The sequence below is a fragment of the Leucopleurus acutus genome (assembly GCF_964270905.1).
Source record: "Leucopleurus acutus genome assembly, chromosome: 14".
In the NCBI taxonomy this organism is placed as follows: Eukaryota; Metazoa; Chordata; class Mammalia; order Artiodactyla; family Delphinidae; genus Leucopleurus; species Leucopleurus acutus.
The window spans coordinates 53,922,337-53,945,230 of record NC_139156.1 but is presented as its reverse complement, the minus strand read 5'-3'; the positions used below and the strand labels follow the sequence as shown (position 1 = coordinate 53,945,230).

General features: G+C 56.9%; 1 protein-coding gene across 2 annotated transcripts in view; it reads right to left on the bottom strand.

The window, feature by feature from the left end:
* The window catches only part of ZCCHC24 (zinc finger CCHC-type containing 24), a 60,515-nt gene that overhangs the window by 17,557 nt on the left and 20,064 nt on the right, over nt 1-22,894 (bottom strand). Inside the window, exon 3 of one of the 2 annotated variants that reach the window (XM_082853910.1) lies at nt 8,629-9,498. The exons of the other annotated variant lie outside the window; for it this stretch is intronic. Coding sequence (XP_082710036.1) covers nt 9,280-9,498 — 219 coding nt within the window. The 3' untranslated portion in view covers nt 8,629-9,279. Of the gene's footprint in view, nt 1-8,628; nt 9,499-22,894 lie in introns of those variants that run through there. 2 annotated transcript variants of the gene reach the window in all.

Genomic DNA, 22,894 nt, shown 5'->3' with positions numbered 1-22,894 from the left:
AGAGTGAAGTTTGTTTTCCTCTTGGCCCCTTTAAGACTGTCTTTTTTAAAAATTTTTATTTATTTATTTATTTGGCTGCGTTGGGTCTTCGTTGCTGTGCGCGGGCTTTCTCTAGTTGCAGCGAGCGGGGGCTACTCTTCATTGTGGTGCGCGGGCTTCTTGTTGCAGCGGCTTCTCTTGTTGCGGAGCTTGGGCTCTAGGTGTGTGGGTTTCAGTAGTTGTGGCACGTGGGCTCAGTCGTTGTGGCTTGTGGGCTCTAGAGCGCAGGCTCAGTAGCTGTGGCGCACAGACTTAGTTGCTCCACGGCAGGTGGGATTGGGATCTTCCTGGTCCAGGGACTGAACCTGTGTCCCCTGCATTGGCAGGTAGATTCTTAACCACAGCACCACCAGGGCAGTCCCTAGATTGAGTCTTTTTTGCAGGGAGATGACATTGTCATCTTTGGTAGCTTGAAGGAGAGCATCCCAGGGACGCTGGCCCAGGAGGGGGCAGTGAGGTGGGGTGCTGAGGACCTGAGGCCATGCCTTGTGCATCATGGCTCCACACTGGCTTCTGCCCCAGGACACATGGCCTCTGCTCTCTGGATCACGGTTTTGGCTATGGGCCCCAGCTGCAGGCCTCAGCCCCAGCCCTGGCCACACCACCTCTGCCTGCCTGTGCCTGGCCAAGCTCTGGGACACAGTAATAGCCATACTCATTGGGTGTCTTGTCAGAGCCAGACCCCCTTTGTACAATCACCTTATGAGTCAAGTATGCTTAGTCTCAGGTTTCAGATGAGAACACCGAGGCATGAAGAGGTTAAGTAACTCACCCAAGGCTATACTATCAGCAGGCGGTAGAGTCTGGACTTGAACCCAGGCCGCTGACTCAAGCCCATCCTCTCAATTGCCCCGCAGTGTGCGAAGACGATATTAAGATGAGGAACCCATCCAGCCAGGATGGTGAGAAACAGCAAAGTGTTGCTACTGTCACAGACCCTGGCATGCCGGGTGGCCCAGGGGGCATCCCTTCCCCTCTCTGGGCCTCAGTTTCCCCATCTCTCGAATGAGCGTGGCACTGACCACTGGGCAGGCTCACTTTCCTCCCTGAGGCCCATAGGAGAGCCTGGCAGCCGCCCTCACGCTCCCACTCTGCCAGGGAACGCTAGGCTGACCCCACAGTGCGCCCAGCTGAGAGGCACTGGCCGAGCCAAGGGAAGCGAGGGAGGAAACAAGGAACAGACGGGCTCCTTGCTGGATCCCTGTGCCCCCTGTCTGCATGCTCTCCTGTGGCCAGGCAGCCGAGGTTATCCTGGCCTAGAGTCGAGAGGGAAAGAGCCCTGGGTTTGAGATGCCCTTTCCATAGATGAAGACCCAGAGAATGAAGGGCCCAGGACTCTTTGTGCGTCCCTGCTGGCCCTTCCTGGAAGGCCCAAGAGGGTTCTGGGGACCCTTTCTAAGGGCTGGGGGCTCTCCCTGGAGGAGGCAATGCCCCTCTCCCAGAGTCTCCTCTCTTGAGCCCCCCTTCCTCAGGCCCACAGGTACCCCCCTTGCCCTCCGTGCTGTGTCTCCCCTCAAGCCTGGACCCATGGGGAGTAAACAGGGGCTGCGGTCAGAGGCCGGGGCTCAGCCCTGGCTCTCCCAGGCCCAACCTGGAACTTCATCTGCCGAGTGTAGGAGCTGGGGCGCTAACATTTCATGAGCACCTACTGTGGGCCAGTCACTTGCCAACCTGTCACTCCAAAGCTCTTCCATTCTATGGGAGAGCAAACAGAGGCCCAGAGAGGCCAAGCAAACTGTGCAGGGCCCCACAGCCGTGGAGCCAAGACTTGAACCCGGTCCGCTGACACCACAGCAACACCCCCCCACCTCATGCACAACCGCTCCTGAAATGGTTGTGGGAAAATGAGAGAACAAGCCTGCTCCTAGGACCACGACTCCACCTCTGAGCTCCGACCCTTGGCTACCACTGCAATTATTCATTCATTCAACTAACATTTATTGAGCACCCGCTCTGCCCCAGGCTCTGTGGAACATTCCAGGAATATGGAAATAAGCAAGACAGATGAGGAATGCTCTCACAGTCTGGGGCCTTCCAAAGGGATCAGCCCTGTGTGACCCTTTCACCAAGCGTGGTCCACACCTGTCACAGACACCCTCGGACACACATTTTCAGGCTCCGGCCCAAGTCAGACTCACATCTGCAGAAACACTCTTGGCCCCACGTCCTCAGGCAGAGGCTGCCCTTCACCCAGTCCTCCTAGGTGACAGGCATGGGGCCAATGCAGGACACGTGAAATGATCTCTAATCAATGCAACAGCCCTATGAAATCAGCACTCTGAACCCTACTGACAGATGAGGAAACTGAGGCTGGGGACAGGGGTAGCACTTGCCCAAAGTCACAGAATCAGTAAGCGGTGGGGCCCGCATTGGAGCCAGGATCCGGGCTTAAGCCTGTTCAGTGCCCGGACCCATGCTTCTCTTTCCCCTGCGCCCTGTGACACTGCTTTAGCCGCCCTCCAAAGACCTCCACACTCACGTGTCCACACACATGGCCCGGGGAGGTGGGCAGGAGGGCTGCTTCAGCCTCTGCAGCCTGGTCCCGGCAGCTGCGGGCTCGGCGGAGGCCCCAGAGGAAGCAGGCGATCAGAGGGACAGGTGGGCTGGACCCCGTGGCCTGCAGGCTGCTGGGAGGGAGGAAGGACGCGGCAAGAGGTCCCCCTGGGTTTCCTCCGGAGTCTCAAGGGCCCCCTTGTCTGAGCACAGGCGTCCTGGCCCCCTCCCCCAGGCCCCCTCCCCTTTTCTGGGTTCCTGCCGCAGCCCAGCATGAGCCCAGAAGGCCCAGCCTCCTCATTGCCCCCCCCCCCCCCGGCCCCGGCCCCGGCCCATTCCCAGCCCAAAGCCACCGCAAAAATGCCATCCTGATTCCACAACACTAGGGTTTGTCCAAGTGCAGGGGAACAATGACGCTTTCACAGTGCCAGGAAAAGGTCTCAGGAAAACCCTGGGGAGGGGGCATGGAGTGGAAGTGTGGAGACAGGGAAAGGGCTGAGATGGAGAGGAGAAGACAGGGGGAGGCTGGGAGGCAGGGGCAGAGCAGTCAGGAGTCAGGGGTAGGGAGCCAGGAGACTGAGAAGACGGGAGGGCAGGCGGGGGGGAGGAGTGACAGACGAGGGGAGAGAGGAAGCAGGGAAACGAACCAAAAGGGAAGGAGAAAACAGATACAGGAGGGACGCCCCAACAGAGGCCAAGAAGCCCCTCCAGGACCCAGAGCGGTGTGGAGGCCCCTGGCACCCCACAGGCCTCTGGGCACTGTGCCCCTAGGAGCCCCTCCCCACCACAGGAACCCCTCTCTCCGAATCCCACCCCAAGGCCAGGCAATTGGAATTGCTCTGAGGCAAAACTTTTTGGAAAGCAGAGACTTTGTAATCACATGAACAGCCACTCCCTAAGCTATCTGCTTCCTGCTTCTGGCTTTCCTCCATTAGCAAACCGCACGGATCAGAACTCAGGGGCGGGAAGGGAAGGGGGGGGGCGTCCAAAGGGGTGGAAAACATCCGAATCAGAGCGATTGCAAAAGGCCTGGGTTTTCCTCCCCTCCTGTGACTGAGGAGGGAGACAGCTATCGCTCGTCCTGCCACCGCCATAGGGAGTGGATGTGGTGGACGGAAGACCTGCAACCACCGTGCGGTTGGCCGAGAGCTGGATGCAGCCCTGAAAACCATTTGTTCTCCTGAGCGGGTTCCCGGGTCCCTGCTCATCCCTGTTTGGGTGGTCTGTTCACCCAGCAAACCCTTTCTTCCGACTGTGCTTCCTCCCCAGCCGTGGCCACAGCCCGGGTCCAGCCAGGCTGAGTCACCCCCAGGTAGTTTAATGGCCAGGCTCCCCAGACTTAGGTAAAACACTCAAGGCTTTCGGACCCTTCCCCAGCTGACCTCACCTTCATCGTTGCTGCTCCCTCCTACAAAACTCGTGCTCCAACAAAGACAACAAAACCATTTCCTGCGAAGGACATGCCCCGCTCTGCCCCCATGCCTTGGCTTTTGCTGTTACCTCCGCCCCGAACATTTCTCCACCGGGTGAACGCTCATGTATCCAGGGCCACGCTCCAAGGCCACCCGCCCCGGCCTCCCCCAGCCCAGACAGGGTTAACTGCCCTCCTCAGGGTGCTCACGCCACTCTGAGTCCCAGGCTCGAGCGCTAGCTGACAGCCCTCCCACCGCCTACCCCAGAGAAGGCCCTGGCTCCCCACACTCCCAGGGGACTTTGTGGTCGGCACCACTCGCTCGGCTGTGGGTCATGTCCCGCCCTGACCCGGCCTCCAGCATGCCAGAGATTTCATCCTGAATGTAAAGAACTTTTGAAAACTGCTGTTTCTTCGGTCTTGTTTCCCAGTAGTCTCTGAGTGTGCTGGGGCCACGCAGGGCCCTCCACATCTCCTCGGGGCACCCTGGGTGGGGCTCACAGCACATCGACAGCTGGAGGGGACAGTGGTATGGGCAGTGCCGGTGATGGGTGAGGTGTGTGGGCCGGAGTCGGGGTCACGCAAGCAGGAGGTGGCAATGCTGGGGCTGGCTCACTCCGAGGACGCTCCCCCTGGGCTGCGCTGAGCACCCTGGAGGGCCGCCTCAGGCCACCAGCGCCATTTCCACAGACAGTCTGGTCCCTGGCTCTGCGTCTGAGGCCATCCCTGGTGAGGCCTGGCCAGACATGACCCGGCTGGACGTGGCTGTAACCAGCCCAGCTCCATCTGGCTAGAGGGAGGCTCTGTACCAGTCCTGGGGGCAGAGCTGGGGGCAGGAAGGCGGTGGGTAAGCCTACAGTGATGCTTTGGGTGTGAGGGTCACAGCCCTGGGACGAGAGGACAGGGGAACTCAGCTCAAAAATAGCGATGGGGGAAGGGTGTGGAGGGTGGCCAAGCGCCAGAACAGAAATCTGATCTGTCCTGGCTGATGAAACGCTGAAGTCGGCAGTTTGGGGCCACTCTGGCAGGAGCTGGGGCTGAGGCTCCCACGGCTGCCTGGTGAGAAGCTGCAGGCCCAGCTTCCAGCCTCGGCTCTGTCCTCACATCCATTGCTCCTCTCCCTGGGCCTCCATCTCCTCCTCGGCTCACAGGGGGTAGGAAGGGAAGCATGCTGTCCACCTCTGAGAACTTTCATCAGGTGAGCGTTGGAGTTTGAGACACTTAGGAGATGGCGACAGCCACAGGCGGGAACCGCCCGTGGGGAGTGTCCACTGAGCGCCGCGCTGGCCGTGCGCCTGACTTGTAGGTGGCTTCATCGTGACCCTGTTTCCAGATGAGGCAACAGAGGCCCAGAGAGGTCAAGTCACCTGTCCAAGGTCACAAAGCAAGTCAGTGGCAGGCCTTTGATCCCAGTCTACCTGGCTGTCATCCAGCTCCCTCGCTGCCGAGTGAGGGTCAGAAGGCTGTGGACTGGGTTCAAGGTCGTCTGTGGCAAGTGTAATTGGGCAGAGCAGGGGTTAAGAGGCTCCTGGAGGCCAGCCCAGGCGTCTGCCCGCTTTTACCATGGTTCCACGGTGTTGGCTGGTCCTGAAACTCAGAGAACGGGCCTTGGGGTGGAGGGTGCACGTGGCTGTAAATGCATGTGTGTTTGTGTGCGTACAGGCATACGTGTACCTCTCACGGTCACTGCAGGGCAGCAGACCATGGCACAAATCTACCCGTGTTCTCCCCTTCAGGGTTGGGGCCTGGCAAAGGAAGAGTTGCCCTTCTGCGACTTTGCTAGGGGGTCACGGCGAGGAAGCCAGGCACTTCCCACCCACACAGCCCAGGCTGCAGTCGACCTTGCTTTTTCACCCAGGGGCAGGAAAAGTGTGCAAAACCATCTCTCCCCCACTGTCTCCCAAGAGCAGGGGTGCTCAGCACAGCGGGCTCTGTAGCAGTCAGGAGGACGGAGCTGCGCTGTACAGCCCCAGATGGTCCAATACCCTCCCTGGGCACGGCTGTAAAACCCTTACAGCTCCTGCCACGTGCAGTGTTACCTTCACCAGCCATTCCATCCTCCCTACAACCCCTACAGATGAGGAATCCAAGGCACAGAGAGGTTGGGAGATTTGCCTGAGGTCACACAGCTGGGAAGCAGCAGAGCTGGGATGCAAACCCAGGTCTGGCTCACTCCCAGAGCACCACAGCACCTCTGCTATGGTCCCCAGCTCCGACCTTCCGGGGTGTCCTCGCCCTTGTCTGTGGGCAGCCCCCCGTAACAATAAACCTGCTCGTGTGCCGAGGAGGGGGGGAGGGGAATGTGCCCATTACAGGAGGGGGGCCGGCTGGTGGTACTCGTTCTCACACCACCTCTGCACACCACTCCCACTAACTGGCATACCTCATCTCCCAACAAAATCCCGTGGAAGCTGCACTTCCCCCTGGAAGCCTTCCTTGACTGCTCCTGCTTGCAGGGACCACTCTGTTCTCGGCCCCCTCTGCGGCTCATCCCGTGCACTCTGTGCCCACTATACTCCTGTGAGGGGAAGCAGTGCTCACATGCCCCTTTGTCAGGGTTCTGAGGCAGCTCCTTTAAAGTGCTGACGGTGGTGTGAGCCAGGCAGGCACGGGACCTGCCCTCACGGAGCGTTTGTCCCAGAAGAGCTCTGGTGTGGGAGCTGGGCTGACCAAGCTATGTGCTATCTGTCTCATTTAATCAGCCCAGTAACCCCACCACACACAGTATAGCAATATCCATCCATTTTCCTTACCAGGAAACCAAGGCTCACTTCCAAAGCCACAGAGCTGCGAAGTCCACATTCCATCTTTCTGACTCCAGATGCCCAAGCTCTTAATTCTGGAGCACAGGTTATTACTCACACTTGAGCGTGCATCAGAACCATCTGCGGGGATCGTTATCACACAGGCTGCTGGCCCCATCCCTAGAGCTCTGGAATCAGCAGGTCTGGGGTGGGCATAAGAATCTGCATTTCTACAAGTTCCTGAGTGACGCTGAGGCTGCTGGCCCAGGGACCCACTTTGGGAACAACTGCCTTAGGTGATACTGATAACAGTCTGTTAAAGTAGGAGTGTCAATCACCTACTGTCCTTTCCACACTGCCCCCTCCCCTCATGCCCATTCTACAGCCCAGGAAACAGAGGCACAGAGAAGGCAAGTAACTAGCCCAAGCCACACAGGAAGATAGGGTCGGAGCTGGGAATGGAGCCCAGGGCTCCTCACCCCAGCAACTGGTCTGGATGCAGGACAGCGAGGCTGCTAGGCTTAGCAGGACAACGGCCCAAGGTGAGGAGAAGGGCCATCCCTTTAAAAGTGGAACTGGTGGTGGGGTGCTGGGGGAGGGCTGGCCTGGCTCTCCTGGCCCAGCCCCAAGCCTGTGACTCCTCAGCATCTGGAAAGCATCACAAGGAACAATGGAGGGAGCAGGGGGCCTGGCTGCTCGGGGGCTCTGGCCCCCGACTGTTCAGGAAAGCAAAGGAACTGGGGCCCCGCAGCCCTCTGCCGCACACACACCCCCCACCGCTGTTTGCTTTGGCCCCGGCACACATAGATCCCAAGGGGCCCAGCTGTCAGGAAAAGTCAGCCCCGGAACTACAGACCTGGGGGCCGGTGGCCAGGTTGGGTGCCCAGGCAAGGAGTCAGGAGGCACCGGCCAGCCCAGCTCCCGCTCAGTGGGCAAGACTCCTGTATTACGGTGGCTCCCCAGGCCTCGGTTTCCCCCCAGGAAGCTCAGGTACCACCCCGCCTGGGCTGGCTGCTTACCATGTACTGGCATGGATCTGACCAGCTTGGCGCCTTGGCCCACGTTGCCCCCAGGGGCCCGCTTGTCCTCTGCAGGCCAGTGGGGGCCAAGCAGCCAGCCGTGGAGTGGGGAAGAGACGGGGACAGTTACTGGGTGCCTTTACCCCGCCTGCCACCAGCTCTTCCACTCACGCCCTCAGCACATATGCACTGAGCACCCACTATCTATGAGGCACCAGAGCAGAGCGGTTAACAAGACAGATGTGATGCCGGACCCCACGAGCTTCCAGTCAGGTGGGAAAGGAGAAACGCCAAGTATCTCATTCAAATAATTATAGCCATGATGAAAGCTATGAAGGAATGGGATGCTACGACAGAGACGACCGACAGGGATCCCGTCTTCAGAGAGGGAAACACTACTGTGGGGTCTGTCCCAGCCTCCAAGTTTTCGCAACTTAAACGGTAAGGTGGGCGTGTCTTTATTTTTAATTTTTATACAAATTTTAAAGGTTACTTTCCATTTACAATTATTACAAAATATTGGCTATATTCCCCAAGTTGTACATTACATCCTTGAGCCTATCTTACACCCGGTAGTTTGTACCTTCCACCCCACAACCCCTATTTTGGCCCTCCCCCCACACTGATAACCACCCGTTTGTTCTATCTGCAAGTCTGCTTCTTCCCTGTTATATTTACCAGCGTGTTGTATTTTTTAGATTCCACATATAAGTGATATCATACTGTATTTGTCTGTCTCTGTCTGACTTATTTCACTTAGCATAATGTCCTCCAAGTCCATCCATGTCGCTGCAAATGGCAAAATTTCATTCTTATGAAATGGCTGAGTAGTACGTATATGTGTGTGTGTGTGTGTGTGTATAAAACCATATCTTCTTTATCCACTCATCTGTTGATGGACACTTAGGTTGCTTCCATACATCTTTTCGAATTAGTGTTTTTGCTTTTTTTCAGGTATATACCCAGGAGAGAAACTGCTGGGTCATATATCAATAACAACTCTAGTTTTAGTTTTTTGAGAAAACCCCATACTGTTTTCCACAGTGGCTGCACCAATTTACATTCTAAGGTGGGTGTTTCTTAACACACCCCACCCCTACCCCGGCCCCAGCATGCCGCCACCAATGTGCTCTGTGACGTGGGACAAGCCCCTTCGCGGCCTGGGTCTCAGTTTCCCCATCTGTCAATGAGAACATGACAGGAAAGGCAAATACTTCATCTTGCGCGTCCAATTACTTGCTATCGGAGCACTTTGTTAAGAAAGATGCTGTGGCAGCATCCTAGCTTGATAGGCAAGAATAATGTAATTTTGGTGCTATCTGCCTTGACATGGCCGTGGGCTGGGGGTGACGGACACACAGGACTTGTGTTGGCATTCCAGGCCTAGGCGATCCCCAAAGATCCTTCCTGTGCAAATGTTCCACAAGCAGACAGCACACGGGCTGAAGAAGCAGACAGTGGTTGAGTCTGGCGTGGCATGAGCCTTGGCTTGCCCTACGGCAGAAATCACTGCTTCCTTCCACCTCTGGGCCTGTAACAGATGCTAGTCTAGCCCCGCCGGTGCCACATGGTTTCAGAAACACTCCTCTTCCAGCCAGCCTTCCTGGCAGACATCCCCCTGGGTCGCAGTTTGCCCCCTGTACTTTGTGCATCTCTGTAGGAAGCACTGAGGTACCCCACTCAGTCTGTGAGCTGTTGCCTTCTCCCAGGCCCCTCCCCGGGGACAGAGACCGTGTAGGATTCCGCTCTCATCCTCAGGCCCAGCGTGGGTCTGGCGCAGAGCAGGGAGCCTCTGGGGAGGAGGTAAAGGACAAAGTGATCATTTTGGACATGACCATCATCCTGAAATAAGTAGCTAGAGGAGAAAGTCAGGCGGGCAGGGGAGGCATGGGGAGGGGGGCAGGCAGCAGGCTGGTGACTTCCTGAACAAGCATGCCGCCGATGTTCCTGGTCCTCAGTGTGGCTATTGTCCCTGCCGGTCCGGAGAGCGGGCTCAATAGGGCCTCTGTCCCTCCTCGGGCAGGCTGGCCGGCTCAGTGGCGTCCCACCCGGGCAGCTGGGAGGCAAGGGCCGACACTTCCTGTCCCTGCCGCCGAGTGTTCTGAGGGGCAGTGAGAGGGGAGGGGGACCCTCAAGACAAGCACCCATCTATGTCCCCCAGGGGAGGGCTGCCCAGCTGGGGGAGGAGGCGGGAGAAGGGAGAGCGGAGCTGGGGATGTGCTCACCCCTCTGCCTCATCCCTTCTCCTCCCAACCAGCGCTGCCTCTGAGCCGGAGCCGTCAGGGGAGCCACTCTGGCGCCCCCGCTGTTGCTCAGACAGGCCAAGCACATCCTCGCCTCATCTCAGGGCCTTTGCTCTTACTGTCCCCTCGGCCAGGAGTGCCCTTCCCCCAGATCTCTCCGCATTGCTCGTTCCCTGCTTCATCTATCTCTATTCAAGTTGCTGCTGCCTCAGGGAGACTGTCCCAAACAAGCCTTCTGAACACAACCTAACACCACAGCGCACCCATCTGCACCTGCGTCTTTACCGTAGGTCGTCACACACCGCGTGAGCAGTATTCTTCCCTTGTCTTTCCTGTTCGCTATGGACTGTCCCCGGTGCCTGGGGCAGTGCCTGGCACACTGTAGGCACTCCACAAAGACATGCTAAATGAACAGATAAAAGTAACACACTTGAACATCCATCTACACACCGAGAGATGTGCTCTGGGAGAGCAGAGCCCTGTGTGTTGGGGGCACGTGGCCAGGGTGGCTGGGGAGGAGGCCCCGGGAAGTACAGGAAGAGCCAGGTGAAGGTAAAGCAGACAGGGATCCACGTGGGCCGGGCAGCTTGCGCAAAGGGCTGGGATGGCAGGAAGCGTGGAGGGCTTAAGGATTAGAGGCCCGCGGAGGCCAGCCCACACCGGCCCTGGGACCACGCTGCCGAGCTGGATCTTAGCGTGGGAGTCAAGGGAAGTCAGGGAAAGGTTTAAAACCAGCGGTGGCAAGGTCAGCCTGGCGTTTCAAGAGGTCTCTGGCTGCGTTTAGAGAACGGATTGAATGGGGGAGGGGCACATGGAACATGAGGACACTTGGGGGCTGCAGCCACATGGCTAGTGAGAGGCGATGGTATGGTCTGGGGAGGGATGGCAGAGAGGAGAAAGGTGCAGGGACTCCAAAGACAGACAGGAGGTACCGTCCACAGGACTTGGGGTGGCCCTGGGGGAGGGCGAGCCAGGGGTCAAGCCTCAGCCCTCCGGCCTGGCTGTGAGGGCTGGGCCAGGGTCCCCCCCTCTGCTGGTGACAGCCCTGGCTCTAACTGGGGGAGGGCGGGGCAGGGGGAGGTGATGGACGGAAGGAGGACTGGGCAGCAGGCAGCAGCGATGGATGGGACAGCCTCGTCATAACTACCTGCCCAGCTCCTTCCCAGGGCCCTGCCCTCAGAAGTCAGGAGTTGCCCATAAACCTGTCACCTGAGCCTGTACAAGCTGCCCCCCGGGGGAGGGGCCCCCACAGGTCTGATGTGGAGGGGGAGCCAGATACCCTGGTGTGGTGCTGCAATTACACACACACACACACACACACACACACACTCCCCTGCAGGTGAGCAAAAGGCTCTCATTACAGGAAGGAGCAAAGCTAGAAGCGCCGGGCCATGAGCTCTCAGGTTCAAGGCTTGCCCACAGTCTCGAGTTGCCTCCTAGGCCCTGGAACGACTCTTCAGAGCCCAGAAGGAAGAGTCAATGGAAAAAGTGCTGAGTCTTAAAGAGGGATAAAACTCAGGAGGAAGGGGAAGAAGCTGGAGTCGGAGGGAAAGGTGCCCTGGGTTCTCCGTGGTCCAGCAGGTGATTAGCAGGGTCTCCGGGGCAGGCAAGGGGACCTCCAGCATCACACAGCCCATGAGGGGCAGGACAGAGCTCAGATGTCCCCAATCCAAGTCCAGTGCTAGGGGAAAGCCTGAGGCCGATGCAGACAGGAAGGAGTGGAGGGCACTTCCAGAAGCTCTCCTAGCACCTTCTCAGCCCTGGGACCCAGCCATGCTCCCTGTGAGGGTCTCTCAACCCCAGAGGAGCACCATGCCACCTGATACCAGCCACGTCCCCAGGAGGGCACATCTCCTCCCCAGGGTTGGCACCAGGGCAGTACTCAGTTCAGGGACCCAAGGCAAGCCCCCCAGAAGCCCAGCGTCTCCAGTCCCTGAAGCCCACCCACATGTGCTCCTACGGGTCCTGGCCCATCTCTCCCACCCCTGCCTCACTCCCAGCAGCCCATAAGGTCAGAATCGTGGGAGTGGAAGGAACGGTGTGGGAGACTGGCATGTGAAGGCCATGGAGCAAAGCCTTCTTATTCTGCCCACGAAAGGGCAGTGAGCTTGGGCCCTGAACTGAGCCTGGGCGGGCACGTGTCTGCAGACTGCAGGTGCTCACGTAGCGCCCAAAGGAATGACAAAGGAAGGACACGCACAGGTGTTTCTCCGGGGCACACACCTTAAGATGAGGCGCCAGCTCCATTTTCAGTCAACTGACAGGGAAGCAGGTGGTCAAGAGGGTAGCAGAGGCTCCTTAAACCTGTCTGGGACCCAAGGGAGGCGTGTTCATTGAGCTTCCCATCAACCTGGCAGCGCCCTGGGGCCCAGCAGCGGCAGAGCCTCTGTGCGGGCATGCGCACCGCATACTGGAGAGGGGTGTGTGTGTGCAGGGCGCACACTTGGAGCTCCGGGTATGTGTGCCACGTGTGTGGCTGCACACAGCCCCTCGCTCTGCACCCAACTCTACAAGCTGCAGTGGACCAGGGAGAGGTCGGGGAGGTCCAGGGCTGGGCAACCACAGGCAGCTCTGGATTTCTCAAATCCATCAAAATAACTTCATGGAAAACTGGGAGAATCATGCTGAAGGAAGAGAAAAATGCAACCACTTATCTCTCCTGGAAAATGTCTTTCTAGTCCCTGGCCACTGTCTATCCCATGACCCCACATCCTCTCAGCCAGCCAAGTGCCAAGTGAAAGAGCTCTGGCTGTGCAGCTCTGAGACCTGGGTTCGAATCCTGGCTCTGCCATTACCGGCGGCAAGAGCTTAAGGAGGTTTCTAAACCTCCCTGAGCCTCAGTTTCCCATCGCTCAAGTGGGAATCAGTATCCATCGGGTGGGGAGTTGAGAAGAGCTCATGAGCTCATGAATGCAAAGTGCCTGGCCACAGCTGGAACTCAGTAAAGGCAGACCTCGTCGCCTTCCTCGGCATTATATGGACGCTTGTCTGAAATTTCACATGCCCGAGGCCTTTATACTCTTTCCCCTCTATCTTGCCAACTTTCTGAAAATCCAGGAAAGTCTCTGGAATCCCAAATTTCATCCTCTCAGCGAATATAAATAAACCCACTCAGTCTCCCTCAACAAACACAAGTTGCTGTTCAGAGCCTGGCTCATTGCTGAGCATGAGGAACTGGCAGTGGGTGAGGCTGGCCTCTGCCCCTTCCTAGCACATCAGGTTTTCCCATACAGGGTCTCGTGTAATCCTTACAGTAACTGGGAGTTGCAACGCACGGGCCCAGAGAGGAGAAGGGACTTTCTCAAGGTCACACGGTGAGTAGGTGGCGGCCCCAACCTACACCTGCCTGTTCCTGGCTCCCCCTCTTCTTCCTGGTCTCTGACCCTGCCGTGTGCTGGCGCGTGTGGCACCAGTCCTGGGGCAAATGAAACAGAAGACGGTGTGGTCTGGCCGGCAGGAAACAGCCAGGGGAGGTCACGTGGGGCAGGGAGAGCCGCTCTTGGGCCTGGTGAAATCCACCAGGCTACAGGCTGTGAATGTGGGATCCTGAGTCGCTAGACTGGTCCCTGTCCCTTCAGGGGGACCCAAAAGTTGACTGGCTGCTATAGCAGGTTGATGATTCTGTGCAAAAAGCAAGGCCTTAGAAGGACGGGATGGAAGACACATGCAGGAGCTGGACGCTTAGTGAGGAGGCCTGGGTTTGGGCACCAGCTCTACCAGGCAAGTGACCTCCTATTTCTGGGCCTCAGTTTTCCCATCTGGAGTCAGGGTGTGTGTGGGTTTAGAGGAGATGCTTTGGATGCAGTAACCTCTAATGTCTGAGTCACAGCTGACCTTCTGGGAACTGACCGCTCTGCTGTGAGACAGGGCCAATGCACTGAGCCAACAAGGGATGCTGCAACATACCTAACCCATAGCCCTTCCTGCTGTGCGGTCCAACACGCCCCTCATCCTTGCTCCACCTTCCACTCCTCTACTGATAGTGACAGAGCAAGAGCTAGAGCAGAGAGAGCTCTGTGGGGTCTCTGCTCTCCCCACCCCTGCTCTTCCCCCCAGAGAGGCCATCCAGGCCAAGCAGGGGAGGGGGCACGCATCCAAGCTTACACAATCACCACCTTGTCTGGGGGAGACAAAGGCCAGGCTCTGGGTCTTGGCGGCCAACAGCCCGGATGGAATGACGGATCACAGAGTTACTGAATTTAGAATTTTAAAAAATGTTAGCACCGTAATAGCTTCGATTCTTAATCTCTAAAATTCAGAATAATAATGTGTTAGAATCATAGACATGGAGAATCTTCATTTCAAAGAACAAGAATAACAGCACGTTGAAACAGAAAACGTGGGAGAGTTCAGAATCCCACCATTGAGATATGGAATGATTACAGGAACCTCAGACTCCTGACAAACTCAGAACAACCAAGTGTCAGTATCACCCCACGTGGGAAGCCTCGTTTCCCAGAATAATAAAATTTGGTAATCACAGGATCTAAGAAATCTGGGATTGAACTTCGTACAGTGTTGGAAGCAGGAACTCCTGGAATGTTCATTTCCATCTCATGGAACCTTCTAATCTTGAATCCCCAGGACCTCAGAAGGACCAGGACGGTTTTACTCACCTGCAGGGGCCCTCCCCCATACCTGCCTGAGCTCCCCTTCAGACGTGGGCAAAGGTGCATCAGAATCAGCTGGAGAGCTGAAAGCATGCCCATGGTCATGGCCAATGGGCATGGCCACGCCAACCCTGCATCTACTGAATCAGAATGTCCAACACCAAACTAAAGAAAAAAAAAATCCCCAGGTGATTCTGCTGTGAAGCCCCAGTTGAGAAGCACTGATCTGGTAAACCTCACCACCTTATCACAGACAGGGAAACAGAGAATGCAAGTGGCTGGCCCAGAACATACAGCAGTGGTCTCTAGCCTCTACACCAAGGTCAGCCCCCTCAGGCCGTGCTCTACCTCCACCTGGACCTTTTGGGCTCCAGGGACCCTGTGCCCAACTCTCTGTGTCTGCCGTAGAGTCCCCCTGCTCCAGGGGCATCCCCAGTGGTCTTGGGGACCAAGCAGGCCAGGACAGAAACTGCTAGGCTCACAAAGCCAGCCCCTCCCTTCCCCCTACCCTCATGCTTGAAGTCCTCCAGGTGGTTTCCAGGGGGGCTGGAGGAGTACTGTGGAGGTCATCAAGGTCAATCCCCAGCCTCCAGGGAGGCCTGTGATGAAGGAAGGTCCCAGGAATGGGGAGTCAGAGGCCAGGAGTCCCTGCTGCACTAGCACGCCGAGTGGCCGCAGATAAGTTCCTTGACCTCTCTAAGTGAAGACGGTCTCAAGGCAGAGGCTGGACAGAGAACCTCTGGGAGTCCTTTCTGCCTCTGCCTCTGCCTCTGCCTCTTGACCTCACCCAACATGGCCACACATTTAAGGGAATGCGAGCCCTCTGCAGCCTTAGCCAGATTGTTCTCAATCAATTGGGAAGTTCTTTCTTTTGTCTGACCTGAAACACTGCAGCTGCAGTGTTAGCCCTTTGCCCTCCTGCATGAAGATGGAGCCTATCTGGGCACAAATGCCCTTTATTTGCTCAGAGGAAATCCCCAGTCCTCCTGCACCTCAGCTGAGGGTGCCCCTCTCCCCAGTCCCTGTAGCAGGTCTGGCTGGCCTTGCAGATTCCTGTGGGAGCTGAACTCCCAAACAAATGATGGGGGTGGCACTCCTCAGAGCCCGCCAGAGCAGCAGAGGCTCCACAGCTTCTGCCTGATTGCAGTTTTAATCAGATATGCCCACAGCTCCTAAGCAGTCTAGCAGGGCAGGGGTCCTGCTGGGCCAGAGTGTATCCTCCAACGAGATGGGGGATTTCCAGCCAAGAACCCCTAATAGGCTACGGAAAGAAAACCCAAAAGGCAGTCTCAAGGAATGGGGCAGTAGGAACCCAGATGGTCCTTAGACCAGTGTTTCCCAAATTCTAACATGCCCACGAATCACCTGGGAGCTTGTGAAAATGCCAATTCCGATTCAGCAGGTCTGGGATGGGGCCCGAGGTCCTGCATTTCTGATAAGCTCCGGATGCTGCTACTGGTCCGCGGACCACACTTTGAGAAGCAAGCCTTTAGATGTTCATAAATAAAAATTTTTTATTCCTAAGAACCCTTTACTTTTGTCTGGCTTGGTTTGCAATTCATTTCCAGCTCTGTTAGCTCATGAGATCCACAAAGCAGCCCTGAGGGGCAGACAGGATACATATCGCTGGGTTCATGGCACAGAAGGGGAAACTGAGGTGTAGCAAGGGCAAGGGGCTTGTTCAAGGTCACCCACCTGGCTACAGTGCCTCCTCTAAACTCGTCCTCCGTGGCTGGTCAGAACCACGCACGCCTTGGCAATGAGTGGCCTGACACAGCAACTCCCTGTCCTGCCTTCCACTCAACTGTGTGGGCCTGGAGGCAGAGGCCAGACAGCTCCTGTGCTCTGAGGCTTCCTGAGGGTCCCCGGGGGGCCCTCACTGAGCTGTGCTGGCTACTGAGCTGGCTCTCAGTGGCCTCGGTTGGTGGACCAGAGGGTTAGGAATCAGCCAGGCTACACAGCCAGGCTTGCTGGGCTTAAATCCTCGCCCTGCCCTTGGCTCTCGTGTGACACTGGGAGAACTGACATCCCTGAGGACGTGGAGGATGCGCCAGGGCTCAGCGTGGGCTCTGGCACACGGAGGTCGCTCGGCCAACATTCACTCCCTGCCTCCCTTTCCCTTCCCACCTCCCAGCTGAGTCTTGTTTATTTCTCCCTTCCTCCCTCACAGACTCTGAAGCAAGAATGCTTGGGATTGGATCCGAGCTGTGCGACCCTGAGCAAGTCACATACTGTCTCTGTGCCTCAGTTTCCTCCTCTGTACAATGGGGATAATAAGAGCCTACAGAAGGCTGGTGTGAGGATTAAACGAGTCAATATGTGTAAAGTGCTTAGAGCAGAGCCTGGGACATAGAGAACTCTCCCTGTAAGTGTCAGCTACCGTACTGTTAATACCATCTCCATATGATGGCCCGGCTCTGCGGCAGGTGCCACGGCAGATGCTGGGGGCACAGTATCGAAGCAGCACTTTCATGCGCCAGGCACTGTGCTAGTGATTTCATGGACTTCCTGCCCACTCCCCCCACCCTGACCCTGCCCCAGATCATAGTCAAAAGAGAAGACAAAGACACTAAGCTGGTTGTGCGAGGGTCCTTTGGGAACACACAGGAGGGAGGGACCGGCGAATGGGAGGGTTCAGAAGGCCTGTGGGGGGAGGAGACCACGGCCCTGTTTAAGCTTCACACTGCCCACCAAGGAGCAGGGCAGCGGGCGGGTGGTGGAGGGGAGTTTGGGCTTGTGTTTGCTTTTACCCCTTGTTATCGTGCTTGAGGACACGCCTCTCCTTAACCTGTGGGATGAGAGACACTCACCTCCCGCACAAAGTGCAGGTGCAAGGCAGAGAGGAAGCCTCCCGCAGCCTGATTTCTGCCTGGGCCAGAGCACAGCAGATGCACCGCGTGTCCTGGCGGATGGGGCTGTCCTCAAGGATAGAGAAGACAGTGGAAAAGGCTGGGTCCTGCGATCAGACAGACTTGGCCTGATCCTAATCGACTGTGGAAGCAAGGGCAAGTTGCTTAACCTCTCCGTGACACTTCGTTACAGATGGACCGCAGACACGCCCAGGCTAGAGGGAGCATTTCTATGAGATGATGAGACGGGGGCGCTTGGCAGGCCAGGCATGGGGGGGCGCACTTCTCCAGGCTCCCCACCCCGCTCCATGGGCGCAACTTCCCTGTATCTGCTGCCTGATTTCTCTGCAGCCCAAACCTTAGATGTGGGGCAGGGGTGAGAGGAAGGAAGCCCAGATCTTAAAGGCAGGCCAGGTCGATGGTACGAGTCGTGGAACCCGGAGACTGAGCCACCTCTCACCCCAGACAAGCCATGGGGTGCAGGCTCCATCCCGAGGGGCCACCCAGATGTGGTGGGAAGGGAACCTGCTGCCATCGAGGTGTGCCTCCAAGACCCCCCAGCAGATGAGGGCAGGAGCCACGGCAACCTCCGGGCTCACACCCAGCCTAGAAGCCCGCTTGCTCACCTCTAAGCAATTCAGCACAGTTTGCGAGCGCCTGCTGCGTTCAGGGCCTGTGCTCGCCTGCTCACTGGGCAGTGGGGCAAACAGTACAACTTCATAGTTTTCAAAATGGGTTTGCCTGTCCCATTGTTTCTGGATCTCACAGAAGCCCTGATTGATGGGCTTAACGGCTGACCCTATTTCATGCACTCAGGGGGCGTGAAGGCTCAGGGGCAGGGCCAATTTGGCCAAAGTTGAACAACTACTGAGCCATAGGCTTGGGATAAGAGCTCAAGGCTTTTGACCCCAAAGCCCATGACCTCTTGCCAGCCAAGCAGACACAGACCCTACCTGGGGTAGGCACCCAGGAGGTGGAGAGACGGTTGTGTGAGGATCGGCCCCAGGCTAGGCAGGGCTCAGCAAGGCAGGGTAGGAGCCAGGCGGGGGGCACAGGAGGCCGCTTCACGGGAGAGGGCACATTTGGGCTGAGCTTGGAGGGGAAGATGGAGAAACGAGAGTGAACTACCAGCCGAGGGCACAGCACAGGCAAAGCCCTGGGGTGTGAGAGTCTCAGCAGAGCTCAAATGGCAAATAGCCAAGACCACCTCCTGGGGCCCAGGCTGAGGCCACACTCTAGGACCAGGGCAGGGCACAGAGCCATACAATGAGCGGGTATCACCTGTCGTCCGGGGACAAGGTGGGGAGGCAGGACAGGTGAGAAGCCATCAAAGGCCCTAGAATCAGGTCCTGGGATAGGGGTGCAGATCATGGAAAGTGGAGCTCCAGAGGAGAGCTGGTGGGCCTGGAATGGCTGCGGAAGGCATCTCCAGGGAGATGAGTTCAAGCTGGGCTCTGAAAGGGGGGTGGGAAAAAGAGGTTAGTGAAAGGCACTGCAGGCTGGGGGGACGGCATGAGCTGAGGCACAGAAGCTGGAGGGCCCCGGGTGCACGGTGCACCTGAGTGTGTGGTTAAGTGGCCTGGCCGGGGTGGGGCGGGGAAAAGAAAAAAGAGGCTTCAGGGCCCGTGGCATCCCAGGCTGCCTCTCACCCACCGCACATCAAACCCATAAAGCCAGGCTCGTGAGCCTCCCTTTATAAATGAGGGCAGATAAGGCTCATGGAGGCCCAGCAACCTAGCGAGAAATACTAACAAGAGCTGCCATTGACTGAGCGCTTGTGGGATGCCAAGTACAGTATCAGCTGCTTTGCCCACACATTTCCCACTAATACCCAAGAAGTGGGTGAGCCCATTTCACAGATGCCTGGGTGATCTTGTGCAACATACACAAAGATACAGCTGGGGAAGGGCAGAAGTGAGTTCTGAGACCAGCTCACTGAGACTTGGGAGGGTGGTCCCTTTGAGCTTGGAGGAAAGGGGAAATCAGAGAAGGCTGCCTGGAGGAGGTGACACCTGAGAGCTATTCAGCACAAGGATGCAATTGCTCTGCTCCAGCCCTCCATCCACTAGGCCTTGCAGGTGGCTAAAGGACCAGGGACAGGTTCTGGCTCCCAGGCTCTGCCAACATCCCTGTCCCTCAGAGACCAGAGACAGTTGATTCAGAAGGTGAAGCCAACTGACATGGCGAGATTCCTGGGGACCCTGAGTCACCACCTGTGGTCCATTTAAAAGAAGAACTGGCAGCTGAGGATGTGAAACTGGCCCTCTCAGACTCTTTCTTGCCAGGCTTGGGGCAGCAGGAAGGATGTAAAAGTGACTGCCACACGAGCCCCCACGCCCTGTCCCTCCATCCTCCCAACAGCTGCTCCCACTTGTCTCTGCCAGGGCAAGCACTTGGCGGGTCCATCCCTCTGCCTGGCCAGAGGGGAGCTGACAGCCCACAGGTGGCACTTGACACCTTCCAGCCATGGCCCATCGTCCCTCCTCCCAAAGCACCCACCCTGGGTAGAGTGGAGCCTCCAGGACCCAGGTCCTAACTTCTCATCCCTCAAGCCAACCTACATTACCCAAAGTCATCAGAGCCTGTCCCAGCCCCCATCCCAAGGCGCCTGAGGAAGCCCAGCCTCATCACATGGCCTTCCTGCAGCCCACCCCAGAGGCAGCCCATCCTGTGGGATGAGGGTAGGATGGGGGGATCAGAGCCCTCTCGGATGACCCCACAATCCTGAAACGTTTTCTTAGACCTCTAGAACTTCTCAAACCAGTTTGGAACAGCGGAGCTGAGGCATAACAATAATGATGGTCAAACTGGGGGTTGAATGCAGGCGGGTTGGCTTAAGGGCTATGCTTGGAACCGCCATGCCACAAAGTGAGGGCCTCGGAAGGGGAAGGAGGAAAGACCGAGGTCACAACATAGGGTTTGGGGGGACCACCCCAAAACCAGCACCGACACCAACTAGCAGGCACTACATCATCCCCATCAACACCCGTCCCAGCTAATATCCTCCAAGCGCTCACAACATCCCAGGTTCTGTGCTGAGCACTGGAATATCAGAGCCCAGACCCCAAGATTCGGAGCAAGCCCCTGCAATGACACTCGTTACATACGATGCAGGCCACCTGCCCTGGGCCCAGTCCTTCCTCACTGGAATCGTAAAATGACACTGTTTGTCCTCCCCTCCTTCCTTCTCTCCCCCCCCACCCTTCCTTTCTTCCTTTCTTTTCCCTCTCTCCTTCCCTTCCTCCCACTATTAATCTTTCATAACTTGTCGTCCTGGCCAGAGCCGTGAGAAAACCTCGGTTTCCCCATCAGTATATGGATGTCTCTGAACTAATCAATGGTCCCTGCCCAGAGGTTCTGCACAGGAAATCCTGCATACCCTCAGTCCCTCTCTGCCTGTCCCCTCCCCAGGCTCAGCCACTGTGGCCCCATAGGAAACCCAGGCCTGCAGGGAGGTCAGGGCCACAACAAGGGGTTGGAAACCCCAGGCAGAGGCCAGACATGGGCTGAGGGCCATGGCCCTCCCTGCCTCCTTTGGACACCCCACAGGGACCAGCCTGCTCTGGCCTGGGTAGAGGTGCAAGAGCTGGGGTCCAGGGGCTGCAGAGACTGGGATGGGGACAGGGGGGGACCTGGGCCGGCCTTCACTTTCCCCCTGCCTCCTGCCCCTCCCCCAGCAAGACCCTGAAACTATTCACATCCCACCTCTAAGGTTTCAGCTGTTCTAGGATTGGGTTCTCTCACTGCTCTATTTTTCTTCTTCTTTTGCAATCTCCAAGAAACCCGAGCTGCCAGATGGGTGGGGGCGATGATTGTTTTCCGTCTGACATCTGGATTTCATTAGCAGCCCTGGGCATGCTGACTCAGGAATGGCAGCTCCCCTGGGCTCAGACCTTCCCCAGACCCCTCACAGTGCCCGGTCCTTAGCTGGACACAGGAGACACAGGTGATGACACCCCTCAGACCTCCCTCAAAGGGGCAACCAGCCCCCCAAGAATATCTTGGGAGTGGTGGAGGCTGAGGGCTTAGAGAATTCCTGCTCCCAGCTCAGCGCCTGATGGAGGGCTGCCAGCTGGGTGTGGCTGGGCCTGAGCACCATGAAGGGTGACAAAGGGCTTAGGGAAAGTGTTCCCCAGCCGTACCCCAGTCTCCATCCCTAAAGGGATACTGAGTGGGCCATCAAGGCAGGGAGCCCTGCACTGGCCCCAAACAGCAGACATGTTTTGGAGATGAGGAATGGTGGCCCAGAGAGGTTAAGTGACTTATCCAAGGTTGCACAGCTGGTAAATAGTAGAGCTGGAACTTGAACTCTGGTTTTGGGGTTATAAACTTGAAGCTGTTTCCTTTGACCTTAACAAGATGTCCCTTCACTAACATCAGGGTCCTTACTGTCGTCATATGGACCCTCAACCCTGTCTGAGCTTCAGAGAAAGGTAGTATGTGGGGTTTTCACATTCTATCATCCATCAGAGAGGCCTGCAATGGTCACCTGACCCAAAGCAGGCCCAGACACTCTTCAAGGCCACATTAAGACACTTGTGGGCCCCCTCCTCCATAAAGAGTGATTAAAAATTCTATTTTATGACTGTGTTGGTCTAAAAATAAATATTACCCAGGCTGGATTCATTATTATATACTCATTATTATTACTTTCATTTTTTTCTTCTGGTTTTAAAATAAATGAAAATCACAACATTTTTGTGGACCCCTGAAAGAATAGTGGGCCCTCAGCGTGCCTGCTGTCTCTCCCAGAGAAGTCAGCCTGGCGCTCTAGGTCAGAGCACTCATATTCGGCAGGGCACTCCTTGCCGTGTCACAGCTCCTTCTTTTCTTACTGATTTGTGCTTATCGTCTGACTTCGCCCACTGGAACATAAGCTCCAGGAGAGTGGGAAGCTTTCCCGGTCTGTTCACGGTGGCATCCTCACGGGCCTACTACGTGCTTGGCACATAGTAGCGTTCAACAAATGTCTGCTGAATGATGAGATGAACAGGAGCCTACCTTCTCAGGCAGGTGTATTTTCATACCAGGTAGTGGCACCCCACTGGCCCAGGTGGCCCCTTCAGCGATCCGGTAGCCCTCCCTGACACTGTGCCCCTCTCCCCCTCCCCTGCCTGCTCACCAGGCCCCACAGATGCTACTTTCTCATCATGTCTGGAATTTGTCCCCTCACCTCCAACCTCTGCTTGCCCTTGTCTTATATCTGGTCTTATCATCTATCCACGTTCCTAGACTGGTTTCGTCTGCACTCTTGCCTCTTCCAGCCGGGCCTCCCAACTGCCACCAGTATGAGCTTTCAAAATGCCAATGCGAGCATGTCACCTAAAAGCCTTGGATGGCTTCTTCTTGCCCTCCAGAGAAAGTCCAAGTTTGTGCAGCCTGGCACACAGGTCTTTGACCACCTGCTGCAGCCACATCTCCCACCCCTCCCCTCAGGCACCCAGAGTGCTAGCCTTTGCCAAGGGCTCGGGGTTCCCGGAAGGCAA